Source organism: Pleurodeles waltl, chromosome 9 (genome assembly GCF_031143425.1).
Source record: "Pleurodeles waltl isolate 20211129_DDA chromosome 9, aPleWal1.hap1.20221129, whole genome shotgun sequence".
In the NCBI taxonomy this organism is placed as follows: Eukaryota; Metazoa; Chordata; class Amphibia; order Caudata; family Salamandridae; genus Pleurodeles; species Pleurodeles waltl.
In genome coordinates, this window is record NC_090448.1 from 528,221,105 (window position 1) to 528,244,234 (window position 23,130).

At 44.7% G+C, this 23,130-nt stretch overlaps 1 protein-coding gene and 1 long non-coding RNA gene across 2 annotated transcripts in view; one reads left to right on the forward strand and one right to left on the reverse strand.

The window, feature by feature from the left end:
* Window positions 1-7,168, reverse strand: part of LOC138259594 (gastrula zinc finger protein XlCGF57.1-like) — a 215,101-nt gene extending 207,933 nt beyond the window's left edge. The window contains exon 1 of the mRNA XM_069207427.1: window positions 6,486-7,168. Coding sequence (XP_069063528.1) covers window positions 6,486-6,509 — 24 coding nt within the window. The 5' untranslated portion in view covers window positions 6,510-7,168. The remainder of the gene's footprint in view (window positions 1-6,485) is intronic.
* A 372-nt stretch (window positions 7,169-7,540) lies between these two features.
* The window catches only part of LOC138258670 (uncharacterized), a 123,223-nt gene continuing 107,633 nt past the window's right edge, over window positions 7,541-23,130 (forward strand). Inside the window, exons 1-3 of the long non-coding RNA XR_011198490.1 lie at window positions 7,541-7,810; window positions 12,189-12,263; window positions 17,456-17,530. This is a non-coding gene — a long non-coding RNA (uncharacterized lncRNA). The remainder of the gene's footprint in view (window positions 7,811-12,188; window positions 12,264-17,455; window positions 17,531-23,130) is intronic.

Sequence of the window (23,130 nt, forward strand, 5' to 3'; positions counted from 1 at the left end):
GTTACCACAGGCGTTATAACATTCAATCCTAATGCTAAGATGGACGGAGGGGACAGAGCCAAAGGAGATCCAGTTTTTATAGAGCAAAGATAATTATCTACCAAGTCTTCCCTCAAGGGCTGAAAAACAGAAAAAAGGGCTTTGGAAGACAGAGTCGATATGGGGGGCTAGCTTATCTTTATACAAGGAATTGCTGGGGAACGTTTTCTGAATGTCAGAGATTTTCTTTTGGAAGAAACAGGCTAGCTCATTACTGTGTTCCTTGGAGCCTTCCGTTACATTACTGGCAGCGGGAAGCTGAGTCATTTCCTTAAAAATTATAAAGATTTCTCTAGGAGAATGGGAGGACTGTTCAATCCTAGAGGTATAATAAGATGCCTGTGCAACCTTAATTTCCATATGGAAAGATCTAATCGCATTACACTTAAAATTAAACAATAACAACATAAAGATGTACTTTTTTAAAGGAGGCGCCAATAAAAGAAGAATGTGGTTGTGACAAGGGTTTATATGCTCTGTTTGGAGATTCCAGAATGGAACTAAATGTTTTGTGATGTTTTATTTTTTTTAAAGACTACATTTGGGGAGGCAGCAAATAAAAGGTATAAGCGTTAGCCTCCGGTCTTGTAAAGAAAATCTGTATACTAAAAGCATCCTTGTAAATCAATTAAGCTTGCATTGATACCTACATTTTAGGGTTGTTTAATTTCTAAAGAGGCATTTTATAATTAAGGAAGCTCAATTATCCTTGTGTTTTTAATTAAGCATTGTATTTTTATTTCTTTTTCATGAACATGAATTGCCTCTCATAATACTAGAAAAATTATGCTGATGATTCCCAACCCAACTTAACAGTTACCTTAGACTCGTAGAGATCTGAGTACTGTAAATCTTCTAAGTAGCTGCAAGCTGCCTGGGTGTGATGCACAAATCCAATGGTTACTTTCATGTTGGTTTTGAGTGCCAAGGCTACTGGAGCCTTCCACATCTCTCATTTCCGATCCTCCAACACTGAGCTTCTTTACAAAGCTATAGATGTAAAGAAAAGCCACTTACATGTTTACTTTGATCTAGGGCAGTGCTTCATTTGAGTCATTGGTTGCAGGTGGCCCACCCTCGAACTCATTTCTGTGGACAGGACTTACATTTCATCATCAGATTTTGACCCAGAACAAGAGGCAGAAAAGGGAGAAAGAGGGGTGATGAGAAAGACAGAAAATCAGCAACAAAGGGAGAAAGAAGGGAAGAAGAAGAACCTGAATGCGTGAAATAAAGGGGTAATGAGTATATGGTGATGGATGAAAGAGGCATGAGTTGAAATAAAGACTAGATAGTGCTAGTATTTTGCAGCCTTGACTTTCTGCAACACCGGCCTCGGGTTTGAAAAACCTTTGGCCCATTCACTTATTCTTTTACAAATTAACTACTGAGCTAAAGTGTAAATCGTTTATTTTTCAGATATACGACTGAAGAAGCTATTTGTAATGGAAGAAAGATGGCGCAGAAATAGCCAAGTTGTGCAGGAAACTTTATTTTTTGAGGAAGTCAAATAAGGTTGGTACAGAGGCTGGCTTACAGTTACATCAACACTGATATATGAGTTTCAGAAGTCACTAATACATACAGTAAAATAAGAGTAAATAAGCACCTTTCTGCCTTTAATTTCATACAAATCTTTGGAGTGTCAATCAGCACCAGTATTGGTAGCTTGCACGCTGCTCTTGAATGCACAGTGAGTTACTCCATGTCTGTAAGCAGAAGGTCTTTGCTGTAGTCACAGTCATCCATTACTGTCATTCATAGGGGGGACAATTTGAGGAAAACCGGTTACCAATACTACAAATTTAGAGAACTGTGGTGATACAAATTGTAAATGCCATAGTAGTGCAGCACAGCACAGGAAAACCACAAACGGTTACCATAAACAAAGAAGAGGTGGATCTTCAGTGCACATAAAGTGGATCAACTGCTGGTAAGATTAATACAAGTTACTACCCTTTAATGCATCAAAAAACACAAATCCAGATGCAACATAGCACCCTCTGTGAGGGACTCAGGAAAAACAAAAATAGATGGTTTTTAACTATACGAGAGTCATTTAGAGGTATTTGCTAACAGAATGGAGAGCCCGGACCTAATTTCTGCTTATTGCATCGATGTTTTATGGCAACCCCTCCAGTTTGAGGTTTTAACAAAACATTGGAGAGGTAAAACTGAATCAAATGACAGATAACCGATCTGGCATTACGCCAGAAAATGGCCAGTAAATCTTCAATACTTCTTCCCTAGGTCTTCCTCATTGCAGTCCTAAATACAGCTTTCTGTCTCTCTTATAGAACTTGTTTACCCATCTGAATATACCCAAAACTAAAACTGCAAGTATTCTTAATCTACTAACAGGAAGTAGCATCACTAATATGTGCTCTATAGAAGGTGGAACAACTATTTGCACTACCTGAATATAGCAAGCTTAACGGGAAATTAACCTTTGGAACTAAGAAATATGACAGAATAATTCCTTGGCAGGAGAAAGGGCTCCTAGAATTATGTGTGGAAGACCTGGTCTTGGAGACATGGAGATTACTGGTAAGTAATCGAGCCATTACCTCCTCATCTATCTTCCTCGGAACAGTCCTAACTATACAAGGAGATCCCCAAGGAGATTGTTAAGTTCAGAAAGAGATGACAAATGTAATTAATAAAAACAAACAGTAGAAGTCACTACTGCTGAAATGGGAATTTATTTAATGAAACTAAAGAAAGAAGGTGTTCAATCTTTAACTAAACTTCAAACCATTGAGACATAGTCAGACGAAAAATAACACCTAGACCTCAACTTTCGTTGATAATGTGATATAAATATATTGGGAAGTGCCCAATGGGCTGTGTTTCGAATATGTTCGATGGACAACACCTTGAACTCTACACATGTACAAGAGATACCCCTGGTGAGAAGTCTTAGTACTGAATTTGGCAAATATATCTCTATTTACAAATACACTGAAGTGATTCGGATTGTGATCCAACAACTCAAGGTAGCTAAAGATAGCCAGGACCTCAACCTGTTGCACCAAAATTCCCAAAAGAAAAATTTACCTTGTGAGAAGCTACAGTTCTTTGTACATAAATTGACAATACTTTATGGATAGCTAATGTGTGAAACAATTTCTCCGCCTCCAGGGAAGGAGAATCGTAAGAAATAAAACAATATGTTGGGAAAAATGGAAATAATGTAAAGTTCTGGCACAAACAATAAACTGCGTTTTAGTACCACTTTGTCAGCCAAAACCACAAATTTGGGGCCAAATGCACAAAGCATATTTCCGGTTGCTAGCCACCCGATTCATAGAATTGGGCCATTTGTGAACGGAAAAATACCTTAACTGATGTACAAATGCAGAATGTGATTCAGTAACTTGTTACTGAACCGCAATCTGCATTTGGGATTTGAGATTTGGAAGGGGCGTGTTTTGGGCTGTCTTCCAAATATCGAATCAGTCTGGCATGTATTATCGTTTTGCAACCGAATTCTGGTTGCAAACCAGTAATACTTTACCATCATTTAAAAAGTGGTAGTAACCACTGGTGACCCAGTGGTAGTTGCAAATAGGAATGGGGTCCCCTGGGGACCCCTTCCCCTTTCAGAATGCTGGAAAAATATTTTTTAAGAGCAGGCAGTGCTCCCATGGACCAATGCCGCCACTTAAAAAATTAAACTTAAACATTTCATTTTTTACCCTTTTTAAATGCATCCTGTTTTCCTTTAAGGAAAATGGGCTGCATTTAAAAAAAGAAAAATTATTGTTTCATTAAAAAGCAATCACAGACATGGTGGTGTGCTGACCTCAGCAGGCCACCATTCCTGTGATGGCTGTGAATCCTAATGGGTTGCGAACTGCGACCTACCTCAATCTTCATGAGGTCAGTCGATTTGTGACCCACAAGGAATCCCTAAATGTAACTCAATGAGTTACATATTTTAAGAATACCGATTTCCAAATTCCTATTGGGAGAGAATCGTAAATAGGAAATCTGTATTCCTAATGTTTGTACATCTGGCCCAGAGTAAGGAACAACACAATGAGTTCAAATCATCTAGTCTCTGGCCCGAAACAAATGACAAAGAAAAATACCACTTTAGCTGACAGAAATGTCAGGTCTTTTGGATCTAAAATTCGAAAGGAGGGTTTTGAAGACCTTGCAAAACCAGGGGCAGATTCCAGGAAAGAGCTGGGGAGTGAACCACTGAAGGGTGTAAAAAAACTCCTAAAAAGTCTAAAGGCTAACTCTGACATATCCAGGGTGTCAGAACACCTGAAAGACCCGATACCAACCCACTGGCTCCTTAGTGTAGAGACCACTAGATCTAACAGAGCCCACTCCCTGAGAAGTCTAGCAATCTTAAATGACTCACAGGAAAGGTGTTGGAGACCTTTAGATGAACAAAACTGGGCATTTTCCTAAGGTAACTTGGGTTTGTGAGTAATTTACACATATAATTTACCCTTCTTATCACCTGTGGAACTCATCTATGCAACACCTAGACTTAACTTGCTCACAGATGCATACCAGTAGGAAGACAGTACCACCATGGTCAACAAAGTGATCTTGCCCATTCCATCCCTTGGTTCAGACTTCTGTTCCCAACCCGAGAAATAAAACGGTTCATAAGGACAACAACCAACAAAGGCCACTGAAAGCTGTCAGAGTCAACAAACAGGCCTCAGGCCATCCAGGGCACTCCAATCCATGAGGTTTCTCAGAGTGGAGGGCAGCAGCCATGGGTGTTTTACAACCCCGTCCATTCTCCGTCCCACCAGTCTAGGGTGGTAGCCTATGACTGGTCACTCAGCCCCGGGTCTGTACCCTGAGCTTGAACATATCCCTTGCAAGCCAGGACTTTCAAGTGGGGACCACACGCCCCTCAAGTGTGACACACTCTGTGTTATGCCCGACTCGGCCTAGTTCAGGTCTCCAGCCCTCTATCCCTGTTACAGTGCATGGAGCCCCCTTCCCAGTCAGAAATGGCCTTCCCAGGGTCAGGTGCACTGTTTTAAGAGCTGACAACCCCTGACCTACTGGTCCTCACACTGTGGACTGTTTCCACCTCCCGCCCCTCCATCTGGGTCTCTGTACCATCTGCTTTGGAATTGGGCCCCCCTTCCCCCCCCCCCCCGAAAACAGAACTGGTAGGCCACCTTGGGCGGCCACCCCACTCAGCTCACCTGACACTGAGGAGCTCCCACAAAAGGATGGTCTCTTAGTACAGACCAGGTCCCCCCGCCAGTACCCCAGGGATGACATATATATTAAGAAGGAAGGTTTGTGCCTGGCAAAAGGTTTATTTTGACAGATCCACATGGCATGTTAAAACTGAACACATAAGCTCTACAATAGCAGGCCTGAGACATGTTTAAAGGACTACGTAAATGGTTGCCATCATCAGTGATGCAGCCCCATTAGGAACATTTAATTTACATGCCCTGGGCACATGTAGTGCCAATTTAAAATATGCAATTTGGATATAAGCCAATATTGGCATGTTTCAAGGAGTGAGCACAAGCACTTTAGCACTGGTTAGCAATGGTAAAGTGAAAAGAGTCCTAAGGCCAACAAAAACAAATTCATCAAACATTAAAAACAGCAAGGCAAAAAGTTTGGGGATGAGCCTGCACAAAGGGCCAGGTCAAACAGAGTTGGAGCATAAAGAGCAGGTCCCAAGTAGAGAAAAACACACAATAGCGTGAGCAGCATACAAACATATTAGGGACACAGCAACATGCAGGGGAGGATATTTGATGGAGGAGGAGAAGCACATGAGGAAGAGGGCTCAGAAATGCATGCACTCTCGTGGGCAGTGGATGTATACAAGTAAAGTTAACTGGTCAGAAGAATGGTAATGAGGCTATGTTCAAGGTGAGGGATAAACACAACATGGACAAGACGGGACAAGGCAAGCCACTAAATAAGAAGCAAGCGAAGGATAGTGACAATAAATCCAACGAATTGTGCGCTATGGGCAGGTTCTAAACCTACCGTGAATTATTGGTAAGTAAGCAATAGGTCTTTCGCAACCAGACATCATGCACTGTTCTGTGTGCAACACCTAAAGAGGGAGTGCAAAAAGTAGCGCTACCATTTATACTACATGCATTAGTAATGTGAATTACTACGTGTAGATTAAAAATGCTTCCAGTTTTGGGTTCGGGTATATTCAGGCTACTAAACTAGTTCTGCAATACAGGTCGAAGCCTCGAAGAGGGCGGTGCTGAGGAAACCGTACTAAGAGGTATTTGCGGTGGTAACTGACCAGGTGGAAATGTACAATCACTAGTAATTAGAGCCTAAGCCTAGAGTTAAAGACCCACCGAAACGGAAATACTGATACTAGGTTTTACCTCCAGTTGCAGCGCAGCAATTTCAACGATGTCCAACCTGTCTAGAATGTCATCAAATAAAAACACATTTGCACAAGCAGTACTCACAGTATTGGAATCCTGGTGGGGCATTTCTTTTGAGTTCTTCCTGGTAACTTGTCAGGTGAAAAAATGAGGACTGGAGCTGGTTTGTGGCACGAGATGATGAGCAATCAATCTATCGGCAGTTCTTTCGGTGAGAGGATCAACAGAGGGAATGTACACACACACCTCTAATTCAGGCACACAGATCACTGCTTCCCTGTGTACAACCCTCTCGTTGAACAAATCCCAACAACAGAACTGGGGTAAATGCATGGAATTATTTCCTTTGCAGCACAAAACTAATCCCAATTACCATCAATAACCACTGGATTAACTACGTCTCCTGGGTTCCTCATTAGGCTGCTGCTCACCGCAGTGCTTAAACGCCTCGTCTGCCTCAGTAAGCGCTATATAAATGTAATAAAAATACAAATGCACCACTGTCTCTGTGATAGGGGCGCACAGCTCTTCCTTTCCGTGAACAGGAGACAAATACAGCTTCCTCCTGGAATAACACTGGATAAGACTCCCTTTCTCTCTAGGAACAACGCAGGGACACATTCGGCAGTGTCCATTAATTGCCAACCGAAAAGCATATAATTCGCTCCTTCAATGACAATCGTACAGAAACCGAGGTGACACGGAATTGACAAACAGGTCAAAAGCAATCGTCTATTAACTACTAGGGTTTAACAATGCTCCAAAGCGAGACACTGCACTCTGCTGCCTGCGCAATCAGAAATCAAAGGCACTTTTTGCATGCTGAGACACTACTGTGTTGTACGGCGCAAAGCCTTTCCTGGATAAATACTACGCTGTATTTTTATTTTATATTAAACGCGCTTATTGTTTACTTCGCCAATTACAATGTTATTCTTCTGTTTTACTTTCTCTTCCACTACATTAACTCATCAGAGGGGGTATTTCAGATGTAGGTGCCTGGTGTATTGTGACTCTTGTGAGTTAGCGCAGGGGAGTAGTATATCCACGATTGGGCATGTGCACTAGGCTAGGAGAGTGCGCGCAGCAGGTACAAGTAACTATTTTCGTTGTGAAAAGGAAGTCTGCATACAGGATGTATTTCGAATGTGTTCGTTCTAAGCAGCAGTGTTGTCGGCCAGGGTCACTGTAATTATGCGATTTTGCGGCCGCTGTTTTTCCGCATATTTAGAGATTTGTAACATCAACTGCTGTAAACTATTAATTTTAACAAAAAAGTTTCAACTTTAAACGATCTAAAAATAATAATAAAAAAAATTCGGCAAAGGATGTTTCCGCACAGTGGAAGGAAGACCCTTGACAAAGTTTGACCGGCCTGTTTTCTGTTGCTGTTTTTGTGTATTGAACAGGTGCGGAGAGAAAATCTTTATTCAGAAAGTGTTAACGTGTAAAAATTACACAAAAATGAAGGAATGCTATGTTAAAAAGTGCCGCATTTCTCCTCATGATACCAGTGACCCTACTCAAAGATAGTCGCTATCCGATCTGTATTTTGCCATGCCAGGACAGTTTAAAAAGAATAAGAACATCATGTATTTTCTCCCTTTGATTTAGAAACTTGAAGCAAAATATATGCGATTTACGGCAGAGGTAAACTTGTGTAAAGTATTCCTAGATGGCTTTCGAAGCAAACAGAGATAGAATTGTGTGAAAAAATAATACATAGGATTTTTATGCAACTTTTAAAAAGTATTGCCTCCCAGCCCTTCAAGAAGTCGAAGCATGTATAAATGTCTGATATTTTTTTCCTGAGCAAATTGGCAAGCCAGGTAGACACCAAATTCAATTTATGTTATCATAATCTGCGGAATGCTGAGGTTGACACAGTTTATTAAAATGCTGGCCTCAGACCTAGATATCCAGGTGGTGCCCGGCCCCACATCATAAGAACAGCTCTCTTGACACCAGATGCCTAGGGTGGTGTAAGAAATTGTATTATTATTTGGGTGCTGACAACCCACCACAAGGAATAATCACAACCATTGTCAGGGCAAACCCTCAAAGTCACTAAATTTACCTAAACTCAATCGCTGGTAATTATGGCACAGAGCAGACCGGCTTAATTCAGGGCAATGTAAATTATTTATGCACTAAAAAGACAGTAAGAAAGTAAAAATGAAAAAATAAATATCCCAAAACGAATTAGAAAAGTAGAGTACACATAAATAAACAAAAAGGTAAAAATCCCATAAAACCCAGAAATATGAGTTTTTAAAGATTGTGGGAAATAGTAACAAAAAGCACAAACCGCCACTGGTGGTCTTTGGTCGGGGTAGACTGGGACCTAGGCATAATTTGAGGCTGGTCCTGAAAAGCAGAGCGGGTCATTCTGGTCAAAGATTTTACCTTCTGACTTAGGGCCTGGTTTAGATTTTGGTGTACGAGTTACTCCGTCACAACAGTGACGGTTATCCTGTTCGCTGAAATATAAATCCCATTATTTCCTATGGGATTTATATTTTGGTGGATGGGCTATCCGTCACCATTGTGGCAGAGTAACTTGTCCGCCAAGATCCAAATCAGGCCCTTAGTCTTTTTTGTTCCAATCTACCACAAGAGTACACTCCTAAAGTTCTCCAGGACCTCAATGGAGGCAATTATCTCAGATCTCCCAGGATATTGCGGTATGCATTAGCAAGTTTTGTGGCAGAAATATGCAAATCTTGCGGCATTTTTGCAGCAATTTGCTTTGCTATTTTCCCTAAGCCCTCCTCATGTCCTGAGGGCGGCGGGCCCAAAATTTGATAAAAACGAATGCCCCTCCGAGTGCCTGTGGCCGGTGGGCCCCGGGGGCATTCATTTTTATCAAGGTTTGGGCCAGTTGCCCACGGGCACATAGCGGGCCCAGGAGGCATTTATGTTTTAAATGATTAGGGCCTGCAGAGTGCCCATTGGGCCGTAATCATAAAAAAAAAAAAATGCCCCCTGGGTCCGTTGTATGCCCAGTGTGCACGGCAGGCCCAAAACTTTATAAAAACCAATGCCCCACCCAAGTGCCCTGTGGTCGACGGGCCCAGGGGGCATGAATTTTTATCAACTTTTGGGCCCACAGGGCACACAGCGGGCCCAGTAGACATTTATTTTTTTGGAATGATTAGAGCCCGCGGAGGGGCCCCTGGGCAGCGGGCCCTGATAATAAAAAAAAAAAAATGCCCCCTGGGTATTTAAAATGTTGTACATGTACCTTTAAGTTTCACATGTCCAGGTAGTGAAAAATTCTTAAATCCGTTTTCACTACTGCAAATGCCTATCTTTCCCATTGGTTAACATTGAGATTGCCTTATTACATTTTATAAGTGTAATTTCCAATTGGGAAGAGATGGGACCCCGCGTTTTATGTCTCTGGAATCACAATTTAAAGTCACAACTTATGGTGAAGTCTGATTTTAAATTGTAATTCTGAAAGAGACACTTTTAGAAAGTTGGTTTTACAACTACAGGAGCAGCAATGCTAACCCAGAACCTGGGGCAATTAAATCTTAGAACAATGGTCCCAGGAAGACATAGGGGGTCATTCTGACCCTGGCGGCCGGTGACCGCCAGGGTCACCGACCACGGGAGCACCGCCAACAGGCTGGCGGTGCTCCCTCGAGCATTCTGACCGCGGCGGTTCATCCGCGGTCAGAAACGGAAAGTCGGCGGTCTCCCGCCGACTTTCCGCTGCTCGGGGGAATCCTCCATGGCGGCGGAGCGTGCTCCGCCGCCATGGGGATTCTGACACCCCCTACCGCCATCCTGTTCCTGGCGGGTCTCCCGCCAGGAACAGGATGGCGGTAGGGGGTGCCGCGGGGCCCCTGGGGGCCCCTGCAGTGCCCATGCCAATGGCATGGGCACTGCAGGGGCCCCCGTAAGAGGGCCCCGCAAAGTATTTCAGTGTCTGCAAAGCAGACAGTGAAATACGCGACGGGTGCAACTGCACCCGTCGCACCTTCCCACTACGCTGGCTCCATTCGGAACCGGCGTCCTCGTGGGAAGGTAGATTTGCCCTGGGCTGGCGGGCGGCCTTTTGGCAGCCGCCCGCCAGCCCAGGGCAAATCTCAAAATACCCTCAGCGGTCTTGTGACCGCGGAGCGGTATTTTGTCGGGGGAACATTGGCTGGCGGCCTCCGCCGCCCGCCAATGTTAGAATCACCCCCATAATCAGTTATAACATAAATTAACAAAAGCTAAATATACAAAATGAGAAAAAGAGAAAAAAAGAAACAGCGCTAAAACACAGAATTATGCCCCCCCAAAAATCTAAATTAATTATTCCGTAATATCAGACAGATATAAAATAGGCTCTCCTAACCGTCACCCCATACAAAATGAGATCAGCGTGTGTGCTGCATCATGAGGCAATTGTGCTCCCTGTTTGCCAATGCAGTCCACACACTGACTTTGTATTCCTCAGCAGCGGTTGGCAGGAGAACCTTTCATGTTCCCTGTTTTTTTTCTCTGTGTATCTTGTGAAACTTCTCTGAATGAGGTGATGAGTGACTTTAGGACTTGTGCCATGGTGGTGAGACATTTCCTATACTATATTGGACTAAATCTTTCAAATCCTGCGCCTGAGGCGTTATTCGGATAAAAGAGAATTTTGCTTTGAGGCCAGCAATAATTTTTTTTTGCTCTGACTTTATATGTCCTGATGACCCACTAAACCACAAGGGTGGAAACACCATTGACGCGTGATTGGCAGAACATTAAAAAAACTTTGAAACATTGGGGTAAAACATTGACTGTGCTAGGTTCTGCTAATTGTGGACCTATCTAACAACTTTGATACCTTCTGCCCTTGTTTCGTGTTTTAAACTGTGTACTGTTTTTATAGGTTTGTCTAGTGTAAAGTTGTGAGTAGTTGTTTTATGTTTTTATGGATTATTGAAAAATAATTTAGATTTTTTTGTATAATTTTGTGTTTTGACACTGTTTCTTTTTTTCCCTTTTTTCATTTTATATATGTAGATTTTGTTAATTTTTGCTTATTTCCTCTGGAAACAATTGTTGTTGTTACAACCTTTTAGAAAGTTGGCATTTTCTTAATTTAACTCATCTGGTGCCTTCTGCCTGTCTCTGAATTCACGTCTGGGAGGGTGACAGCTGGATTCTTGCTCATTCCCTCCAGACAACCGCACAAAGGGAGCTTAGCAGTGACTGAGTGACCATCTGTATGTTGATAGGCCATCCTGGGCAGGATGGGAGTGAGGAGCTGATACACCTGAATGGGCTGTGTCCTAAGCCCTCACAAAGTTCTGTGCCGCATAACCCTTTGTAGTGTGTCCTGGGGCCAGGGCAGGAAGAGCAGGGGCATTGTTCACTTCAGAATCCTTTCTTTGAAATCTCCCCCACTTCAAAGGCAGCACTGGGTATAAGAACTTCTAGCCCTCCAAATCATTACACATTGTGGACCTGAGGGCCTTCTGCCAGGAAGATGGACTGCTGTGCTGCTGAAAGGAGTGTCAGTCTGCTGGATCCTGTTGGTCTCCTGCTTTGCTGTGTCTGCCCTGCTGCCCTCCTTGCCTGGGGTGAGAAGAGCGGGAACTGCTTCTCTACATCCTCAGAACCAAAGGGACCCAAAGGGGCTGGCTGACTTGCTGTGGCAGTGGGTGTGGCGATAATAAGGACTATGAGGCTCGAGCGGGTTGTGAATGATGACTTTATTTAGTTTTAGTGGTATGAGGTAGTCTTCAGAGTTATATGGTTTGTGGGTTCTCCGTGCTAAGTTGTCTCTTCTCTTCTTCCCAGGTTTCCTCTTGACCGGCGAAGATACTCTTCGTGGGACTTCCAGGTATACCGGAAACAAGAGGAATGGAGATATGGGTGAGTCTGGGGTTTGCTGAAGTACGTTTAGTGTTAACACGATAAAAAGAATGAGAGAGAGAGAGAGAGTGGAACCGTCCCCTAGGATAGTGTGACGAGTTGGAAGTCAGAATGTAAAAGAGTAGTCACCTTTGAGTGTCTTCGGAGTGACAGGTTTTTATTTCTGGGGTGCTCTTAATTTTAGTACTTTTAGTTCCTTCCTTCTAATGCTCTTAGTTTCCAGTCTTCTAATTTCTCACCTCTATATAGGGCTCCTGTTCCTTAATGCCCTTCTTCCTCCTTTCTAGCGTCCCTCTCCTCCTCCCCTCTCCCTATAAACCCCCTTCCCTCTCCCTGTAGTCTCCCTCCCCTCTCCTCTCTTGGCGTCCCTCTCCCTTTTAACCAGAAACTGTCCTTTATATAGGACCGTACCTGGTTGAGCCACGTCCCTCCTGGGACGTGGCAGAGTTCCCGCTCTTCTGCTTCCTCCTTGGTTGCAATCCGGTCTTGGGCGCTCGGGTTCAGGGTTTCTCTTGTACTCGGTGTACCTTCTGTTTCCTCAGGTCCTCCTCTCGGCGTTCCCCCGGCTCTGTCAGCGTCTCTCTCCTCCTCTATGCGCCGTGTGCGTAGTCCGTCTTCTATTTTTACAGTTTCGGGAACCCGGAAATCCGGGTTCCCTGCGAGGCTGGCGGCGCCTACGTTGCTATGGCGCCCGGGCAGGGCGTCATCAGGGAGGGAGAATCGGGACTCTGTTCCCGATTCTGTTCTCACAGTAGCCGGAACATCCGTCTGCCGGCTACACACCCCATCCCAAGATCGGGACTGATACAGTTCCGAAGGTCCAGGAAATCGAGACAAATAGTCTGTAGGTCCTTGGAGAGTACCCGGAATATGACGAACCTTAAAAGAGAAGGGTTGTAGTTCCATAAACCATCTAAGGATGCGGGTGTTGGAGTCCTTATGGGAAGCCAACCAAGTCAGGGGAGCATGGTCAGTAAATAGAACGAAAGGATGTCCCAAGAGATAGTACCTCAGGTTCTCAACAGCCCATTTGATAGCAAGACATTCACGTTCGATAATCGGATAGTGACACTCCCTGGGTAACAGTTTCCTACTAATGAAGACAATGGGGTGGTCATGACCATCGTCGTCAGGGTGGGAAAGTACCGCCCCTAAACCCACATCCGAGGCGTCCGTATGAAGATGGAAATCCTTAGTGAAATCAAGACACCTTAGGACTGGCTCTGTAGTGAGGTAGGATTTTAATTGATTAAAACTAGTCAGTTGTTAGTCAGATAGGGATGTTATCTTAGATGGCAGTTTTTTTTAAGGAGGTCTGTGAGGGGGGCGGCCAAGGTAGAATATCGAGGTATGAAACGTAGATAATAACCAATTAACCCCAAGAAGGAGCAAAGTTCCTTCTTCGTTGTGGGGGTAGGGTCTTGCTGGATGGCCTCTATCTTGCTCTTTTGTGGTCGGAGCTGGCCCTTTCCTATAAAATACCCCAGACAAGCAATGTGGTCATAACCCAGATGGCATTTTTTTGGATTGGCTGTGAGACCGGCTGCGTGTAATGCCTGAAATATTTCATGGAGATGGACAAGATGGTCTTCCCATGTGTCGCTGAAGACCACAATAGGCGGCGGCATACTTTTGAAAAGGTCTTAAGAGGTGGTCCATTAGCCTTTGAATGTGGCTGGAGCCCCGTGGAGCCCAAATGGGAGTACCGTAAAATGGTAGAGCCCTGAATGAGTGGAGAAAGCAGTTTTCTCCCTATCAGCTGGTGCTAGGGGTATTTGCCAGTACCCTTTTGTTAAATCGAGTGTTGACATATATTGGGCTTTGCCTAGTCGTTCGAGTAGGTCGTCCACTCTGGGGATAGGGTATGTATCGAATAGGGAAATTTCATTTGGACGGTGGAAGTCAATACAGAATCTTATCGAACCGTCCGGTTTTGGGACGAGGACACGGGGGAACACCAAGGACTTGTAGATGGCTCTATTACCTTCAATTTTAACATAGCTTGTACCTCTTCTTCACTTAAATGTCGGCGGGCCTCTGGGATACGATAAGGGCGTAGTCTTATGACTTTCCCCTCAGGAGTTCTGATGTGATGTTGGATCAGATGAGTTTTTCCAGGTATTCCCGAGAAAAACCGACTATGTCGTTTTAAGAGGTTTTTTAGTTGATTCATCTGATCTCCTGTGATGTTGGCATTAATGTGGGGTGTCTCTATATTTACATCGGTGCTAGTGGGGGGACACAACTCAATGTCTAGGGGTTCCTCAGGGGTTATTAGGAATCCGGTAGCTGACTGATTTGGCACGATTGTGGGTTCTTCCCTTTTTTTTAGCAAGTTAATATGGTAAATTTGCATTCTATTGGGATTTTTGGATATTTCCACCAGGTAAGTAACAGGGGAAATTGCTTTTAATATATTATATGTGCCCTGCCACTTGGCCAGGAGCTTATTGTCTGAACAGGGTCTTAATATAAGGACCTTATCATTAGGTTGCAAGTATCGTGGTTTTGTTCCTTTGTCATAATATTTCTTTTGGGTATTTTGAGCTTTTTCCAGATGTTTACGCACGTCCTCCCATACTGTTTGCAGGTGGTTTTTAAGATCGTATATGTAATCTAATAGGGGCTTTTCTTCCTCTCCATTTTCTTCCCATAATTCCGCTGCCATGTCTAGCAGACTACGGGGTTGTCGTCCAAAGACGAGTTCGAAGGGCTATGTCCGGTAGAGGCCTGTTCATGTGATCTTATGGCATACAGGACTAATGGAAGCTTCCGGTCCCAATCCCGCCCCGATTCGGAGACCGTTTTCTTCAATAATGTTTTTATGGTGCGGTTGTACCGTTCAACCAAGCCATCCGTCTGGGGATGATAAACTGAGGTCTTGATTTGTTTGATCCCAAGAGTCTTACAAATATTGGCCATTAATGAAGACATGAAAGGTGTCCCTTGATCCGTCAGGATTTCATTGGGAAACCCGACTCTAGCAAAGAAAGTGATCATAGCTTGGGCTACATTTTTAGACGTCATGCTAGTAAGGGGTGTAGCCTCAGGGTACCGGGTGGCATAGTCCACTAGAACTAGAATATAAGTGTGACCTTTGGTGGATGGGAGAAGTGGGCCTACTAAGTCCATGCTGATCCTGGAAAAAGGGACTTCAATGATGGGTAGGGGTTGGAGGGGTGCTTTCCTTTGGGGTCCAGGATCTATAAGTTGACACCGGGGACACTGGGCACAGTACCGTCGAAGTTGTGGGTATACTACGGGCCAATAAAATCTCCTTAACAAATATTCTTCAGTCTTCTCCCTACCATAGTGTCCCCCTCCCGGCTGATTGTGGGCCAAAAAGAGTACCTGTAGGCGATAGGGCTCGGGTACTACTAACTGCCGTTTCTCGATGTTGTCGCGTTTAACGACTCGGTAGAGGAGATTTTTTTGGACAATGAAGTACGGACCCACCTCATTAGTAGACTCTGGTTTGGCCGTTTTCCAAGTATTACGGAGAGAGGGATCTTCTCGCTGGCTGACTCTGAAGGAAGGAGAGGGAGCTGTAATATTGGCCACTACCTTCTCTATGTTCTTTTCTTTTTCGAAATTCCGATACTGTTGCTTTATTTGTCTTTTTTCTCACCTGGTGGGCTTAGGACGACAGGGTTTGTCCTCTCTATAGCTACCGGAAAACGGGGCCTCCGCCCACCAGAAATCTGACGCGATTCGAGATCTTACCCTTTTTAACAGCTCAGGGAACCGTATATAGTCAGTTCCTAATATACAATCCTCCACCAAGCGATCCATAACCCCCACCAGTAGTAGGTCATGTTGTCCTTCCCATTCTACTCGTACAATGGAAAGGGGGTAATTGACTTTGTCCCCGTGTATGCAGCAGATAGATACCCATTGGTGTGTGGTTTGCCCAGATAGGCTTATCACATCAGCTCTTATAACGGATTGGCTACATCCCGAATCTATCAGGGCTAGGAGCACTTTCCCGTTTACTTTAACTTCTTGTCTGTGTCTGGTATCACCCCCTCCTGTGCATAAGACTCATCCCCTCGTGATTCCAATCTCCATAGGTTCAGGTTTTTCCAGGAGCATATTCGAGCTATATGCCCCCATTCACCACAGCTATAACACTGTGGCTGTTGCATAGGCGGATTGTCCCCGAGTTTGGGGAGCCCCGCGTCTTCTAAGGTTTTTCTGGGAAAGCTTCTTAGCGGTATGGCTGTGGGTCTAGTAGGTGTCTTAGAGTTCAAGCTCTTGAAGTCGGTCGAACGGTGGTAAGCGCAGGCTAAGTCCACGGCCATGGCCGTATTGACATTAGGGTGTTGGCGTATCCAACTCCGAGTAGAGGGAGGGAGAGATTCTAAATATTGCTCCAAGATCACCACCTTTATAATGTCTTTCGTCTCTGTTCCTATAGGTCCCAGCCATTTCAACCCTAGGTCCTTTACTTTATAATAAAATGGCCGGGGGTCTTCCGCAGGCCCCCATTTTATCTTCCGGAACCGCAGGCAGTAATACTCCAAATCATGACCTACTCTCTCCAATATGCTCTTTTTAATGTCTTTGTAGGGAGTGGTACCATCCTGATTCGCAACTTGATAGGCAGTTTGGAGGATACCTGTCAGTAATGGCGCTATATATTGACCCCAACGTTCTTACGGCCATTGGGCAGAGGAGGCCACTCTTTCAAAGTTGGTAAAGAAAGCATCGGGATCCTCTCCGTCCTGGTACTTCTGGAGAACCGAGCTAGGCACATTAGGGTGGACCTTGCTAGCTGCAATTGTGTCAGTGAGCTTTTGGAGGGCCGTTTCATGTACTAATTGATTATTTTGCCATGATGGTGGCTTGGCTCTTTAACGCACTCTGCAAGGCCTCTCTATCTTCTTTAGCCTCCCTCTGATGGGCCTCCCATACTAACTGAACGTGACGCTGTCCTTCAGCTAGCTGTTGGATCATGTCCTCCAGAGTGGGTTTTTTCCCCATTTTCACCTTGGGTCGGCCCTTTAATCGCATACTGTTGAAAATCCCACTTCTGACACCACTGTGGCAGTGGGTGTGGCGATAATGAGGACTATGAGGCTCAGGCGGGTTGTGAATGATGACTTTATTTAGTTTTAGTGGTACGAGGTAGTCTTCAGAGTTATATGGTTTGTAGGTTCTCCGTGCTAAGTTGTCTCTTCTCTTCTTCCCAGGTTTCCTCTTGACCCGCGAAGATACTCTTCATGGGACTCCCAGGTATACCGGAAACAAGAGGAATGGAGATATGGGTGAGTCTGGGGTTTGCTGAAGTACGTTTAGTGTTAACACAATAAAAAGAATGAGAGAGAGAGAGAGAGAGAGTGGAACCGTCCCCTAGGATAGTGTGACGAGTTGGAAGTCAGAATGTAAAGGAGTAGTCACTTTTGAGTGTCTTCGGAGTGACAGGTTTTTATTTCTGGGGTGCTCTTAATTTTAATACTTTTAGTTCCTTCCTTCTAGTGCTCTTAGTTTCCAGTCTTCTAATTTTTCCCCTCTATATAGGGCTCCTGTTCCTTAATGCCCTTCTTCCTCCTTTCTAGCGTCCCTCTCCTCCTCCCCTCTCCCCATAAGCCCCCTCCCCTCTCCCTGTAGTCTCCCTCCCCTCTCCTCTCTTGGTGTCCCTCTCCCTTTTAACCAGAAACTGTCCTTTATATAGGACCGTACCTGGTTGAGCTTCGTCCCTCCTGGGACGTGGCGGAGTTCCCGCTCTTCTGCTTCCTCCTTGGTTGCAATCCGGTCTTGGGCGCTCGGGTTCAGGGCTTCTCTTGTACTCAGTGTTCCTTCTGTTTCCTCAGGTCCTCCTCTCGGTGTTCCCCCGGCTCTGTCGGCGTCTCTCTCCTCCTCTACGCGCCGCGCGCGTAGTCCGTCTTCTATTTTTACAGTTTCGGGAACCAGGATATCCGGGTTCCCTGCGAGGCTGGCGGCGCCTACGTTGCTATGGCGCCCGGGGCAGGGCATCGTCAGGGAGGGAGAATCGGGACTCTGTTCCCGATTCTGTTCTCACTGTAGCCGGAACATCCGTCTGCCGGCTACACTTGCCTCCGGTTTTAAAGTCCCAGTGACATCAAAGACTTGACTTCAAACTGCTACAGCCTTGCCTTGCCAAGTGTATGTCTTGCCTTCCAGTCCTGGCCTGGGGGGTATCTGAACTGACACATTGCCTTCACATCGTCCCCTTTGCTCATCAAAGTGGATCTTCAATGTCGGTGCAACCTTTCATACAAGGTAATTTTTCAGGGGATCAAAGTTGGTCTCTGTAGCAGACCTGCAGTCCATCGCGGTCGGCATGAACTTTTGGATTTACCCCAGTCTAGCACGACCGGATAGCCCCTGTTGAAGCTTTAGCTTCTAAGCATTACATTTGTAGATATTCTTTAAAAATTCATATCTCAACATCTACTTATTGGATTTTTGTTGCTTTGGTCTTGCTTTACTCATAAAACCATAAAACTATGATCTACTTTTCTAACTTGGTGTGGAGTCTTTTTGTGGTGTTTTTGGTGTGTTACTGTTTTAAGTGTTGAACAAATACTTTACACTTTGCCTCCTTAGATAAGCCTGCCTACTCTGTGGCAATCTACCAGAGGGTGAGCATAGCTTAATTTATGGTGTGTATCTGACTTACCCCGGCTAGGATTGTAGTCCCTACTTGGACAGGGTGCATATCTATGCCAACTGGAGACCCAATGTCTAACAAACTGTAACTATATCACACCAGCATTGTATTATATCTAGGGTGTCCTGCGTTCAGTGTTTTTTGTGGAGTTCAGTTGCATTTTTGAAATGTTTTACAAACCTTTTTAAATCAGTTCTTACCATTGTTCATTCTGCTACCTTACCCCCAAAACAGACCAAAACTTTGTTTTTCCAGTGCTTATAAAACATGTTGCTTTTTTAGCAATGATTGATATAAAGCACATATTTAATTTAAAGGAGAAGTAATGCAGAGTATGTAGCATCTTCCCATTAGCAGAGAGTCCAATGGACATACGTTAGACTGTTTTAAGCACAGAAAGACTGCTTACTGCACTCACACTGTGATTACTCCTTCCACTGGCTCCGGAAGTACAACACCAATTACAAAGATATACTGAAACTTAAAAGAATATAATTAACTTTTTTAAAAACACATCTTCACTTCCCTTCGTAGATGTATGTCATTAGGGGCCAGATGTAGCAAACACTTTGCGACTCGTAAACGGCGAAAATCGCCGTTTGCGAGTCACAAATGCATGTTTGCTATGTAGAAATGCATTTTGCCAGTCGGAACCAAAGGGGTGTTCCCTTCCTATTTGCGAGTCGCAGTGGTATGCAATTCCATTTGCGACCGCGTACGCGGTCGCAAATGGAGTCGCAGTTACCATCCACTTGAAGTGACCCCATTTGACCCCTTCCCCTTTGTGACTGGACCCAAAATAATTTTTTCAGAGCAGGCAGTGGTCCAAGGGACCACTACCTGCCCTGAAAAAATCCCAAACAAAAGGTTTCGTTTTTTTTTTCTAAGTGCAGCTGGTTTTCCTTTAAGGAAAACGGGCTACACTTGGAAAAAAAAAACTGCTTTATTGAAAAGCAGTCACGGACATGGAGGTCTGCTGTTCCCAGCAGGCCTCCATCCCCGTGAGTGCCCTGAGTCGCTATGGGGTCGCAAATTGCGACCCACCTCATTAACATTAATGAGGTGGGTCTTTGCGACCCCATAGCGACTCGCAGAAGGTGTCTGAGACACCTTTCTGCATAGCAAATTGCGACTTGCAATTTGCGAGTCGCACGGACTCGCAAATTGCAAGTCGCAATTTGCTTCTTTCCTACATCTGGCCCTTAGTACCTAAATTATGATTTAAATACACTCTATTTTTATAATTTGGTGTTGGATTTTTATTGTGTTGTGTCTTTTATCTGTTGTTGTGGTACTTCTAAATGCTTTACAATTGTTATTTTGGCTAAGGCTGACTGTTCTGTGATTTGAGCACTCTGTGATTGAACCATCAGATTTGCTTGGACCATCCCAGTGGTGCTAGTACCCAAACCCAACCCACATGTTGAGAAGCCAGAGTTGAGATTCTGTGTGGACTACAGGGGACTTATTTTTGCCGTTTGCGAGTCGCAAACTGTTTCCTACATCTGGCCCTTAGTGTAGTCACCATGACTGATGCTCACCCCATCCAAAGAGCTGATGAGCTCATTGAGAGGTTAGGAGCTGCTAAAGTACCTAAGCATTTTTTATTTGAATTCAGGTTACTGGCAGTTACCCATACCCTCAGATGCAAAGGAAAGGTCTGCTTTTACAATGTCAGAGGGCCACTTTCAGTTTTACAAAATGCCGTTTGGCCTGAACAGTGCACCTGCCACCTTCCAAAGGTTGGTGAACAGAGTTCCGTATGGGTTAGAAGCTTTCAGTGCAGCATATCTGGATGATCTATCAATATTCAGTCCATCTGGGAGGACCACTTAACCCACTTGAAGGAAATGCTTCAGGCCCTGCAATAGGGAGGCCTGACCATTAAATCCAATAAATGGCAAATATGAGCTGGGACGATAATTTGCCTTGCATTGCTTGGGTAATGACATGGTGCGGGTGGAAGGGGTCACAGGGCGTATTAATGCCTATGTCACGCCAAACTGTGATTGGTGAAACTAATGTAGACTTTTGTGACCATTGGATGTCTTATTTTTACTGCTGTTATACAATAACACAAAAACCTCATAAAGAAATGTAAAAAAAAAAACTAAACGGCAATTAGGGCAGGGATCTGCCATGTACCTAGGCCACCTTGTAGGTGGAGGGCATGCACAGCCTCTCAAGCACAAGATCCAGGCGATTCTAGTTTGGTTGCTTCTCAATATTCACACCCAGGTCATGGCCGTTTGGGGCCTGGCTAGATAATACAAGAGATTTGTGAAGGAGTATGACACTATAGTGCTCCTTCTGATAGAACTCACCTCTAAGAAACAGCCAAAGAAAGTAATTTGGTCTGTAGAGTGTCAGAAGGCCTTTGATGACTTGAAGGTACCATTGTGCGCAACATCTGTCCCAAAAGCACCTAGCTACAGCAGAGAGTTCGTTGGCCAGTCTGATGCTTCAGAACATGGAATTGTGGCAGTGGTGTCACAGGTAATACGTGAGGGCTAGGAAAAACCAGTTGCCTTTAGAAGGAGACTTCTTCCACAGAGCAGTTTTGGAGTGCCATTGAGAGGAAAGCCTTTACCTTGGTCTGGTCCCTGAAGAAGCTAAGGCACTACTTGCTTGGGATTTACTTCTAAGTTCAAACTGACCACAGGCCTTCAATGGTTGAGGTGATCCATTTACCTAGAGGGAATGGACTTTATAACGGAATACAGACCTGGGAGTAGGCATGCTCCAGGTTTCCAGGTTTTTCTACTTAGTTGAGAACTGTGAGGAGAAGGGTTAGTTACTTATAACATTTCATTGTGAGGAGGGACGCGTAGGAAAGGACCTCTTTTTGTATGATCACCCCTCCCAAGAGTTTTGACTGACTGCTGATTTTTGCTGCCCAGGACCCAATGCATATGCTCTGGCCCCCAAAGGATGTGTTCAATTAGCTAATACACGATTGGTTAAATAAGTTTACTTAAAAGTTCCTAGCATATGGTAAAAGAGGTACCCAGGGCTTGTAAATTAAATGTCATCAGTAGAACTCAGCTTTTAAATGTACCACCAGTGCTGTTGCAAAGTGAAAACTTGACTCTAGGCCTGCGACTGCTGCCTGGTCAGACAGTTTATACCTGCCAGCTCAGCATGGTAAAAATAAACCCTTTTACCAGTTCAAACCTTCCTTTTTAGTATTAGTAACTAGCCCCTAGGGAAGACCTTGGTACCCCACTAGGCAGAGTGTTTAATAACGAAAGAAGGGCATGGTCCTTCTGTACTTAACATGCTCTGATGGTGAAAACATGAAATTGTCACTTTCGTTGTAGCAATTCCGACAGTCCCTTTGGCTAACATGGAGCTAGTATTAACTTCCATTTAGGACCACCAAGGATATTACTCTATGATATCAAACGAATCATTACATTACTCATTGCAGAGATTGGATTTAAGGTAACTTTTCATAGAAAGGTGACTTTAGAAGGACAGCAAAGAGAGGCTGCACTAAGGAAGGACTGTACCTACTGAAGTCAAAGGAGTAGCAAAGAGGACTGAGACCACTCGTTCAAGAAGAGCTCCACTTGTGCCCAGAACTTAAGGAAGACTGCCCTGCTTCTCCGTTAACCCAGCAAAGAGAGGGTGCACCAAAGACTAACTGCACTTGCTCAACCCCGAGGGACTAGTCTAGTCAAAAGGGCTGTCCCTACAGTGGCCACTGTGGAAAAAAGGACACATTTGTGCCAGGCCACAAGGTTCTGGCTTCAAGCTCTGTGCAGCAGACTTGTTGTTCAGATTCAGGGACACAAAAGCTCAAAAAGGCCTGTACTTGTGAGAGCCCAGCTGCCCAGGATCACCTGCCAGTTGCTGGATGCCAAAGTGCCTGCTGAGAGACAGAGTGCTGACCTGCATGAGGTGTCCGCATGTCCGTGGGACCCCTGGCCATCGTCGAAGGGGTCCCTTGTCCTCCTGCAAGAAAGAGACAACCACCTGTGGACAACTGCTGAAGACCACTGTAACTGGACACCCGTCAACCAGTGGCAACAGGACCTGCACTGTACTTCACTGGGCATCAATGGCGTTTGGGACCTGACACTGGAGAGTACCCCTGAAGTTTGAAGCTGCAGGAACACTCACCACATCTCTTCCACACCTCCAGCATCGTAAGCCTCCATGTCATCGTCTCAGCATCCTCAGAATCATCCATACCCGGCATCAGGGACCGGAATCCCATTGAAATCTGCT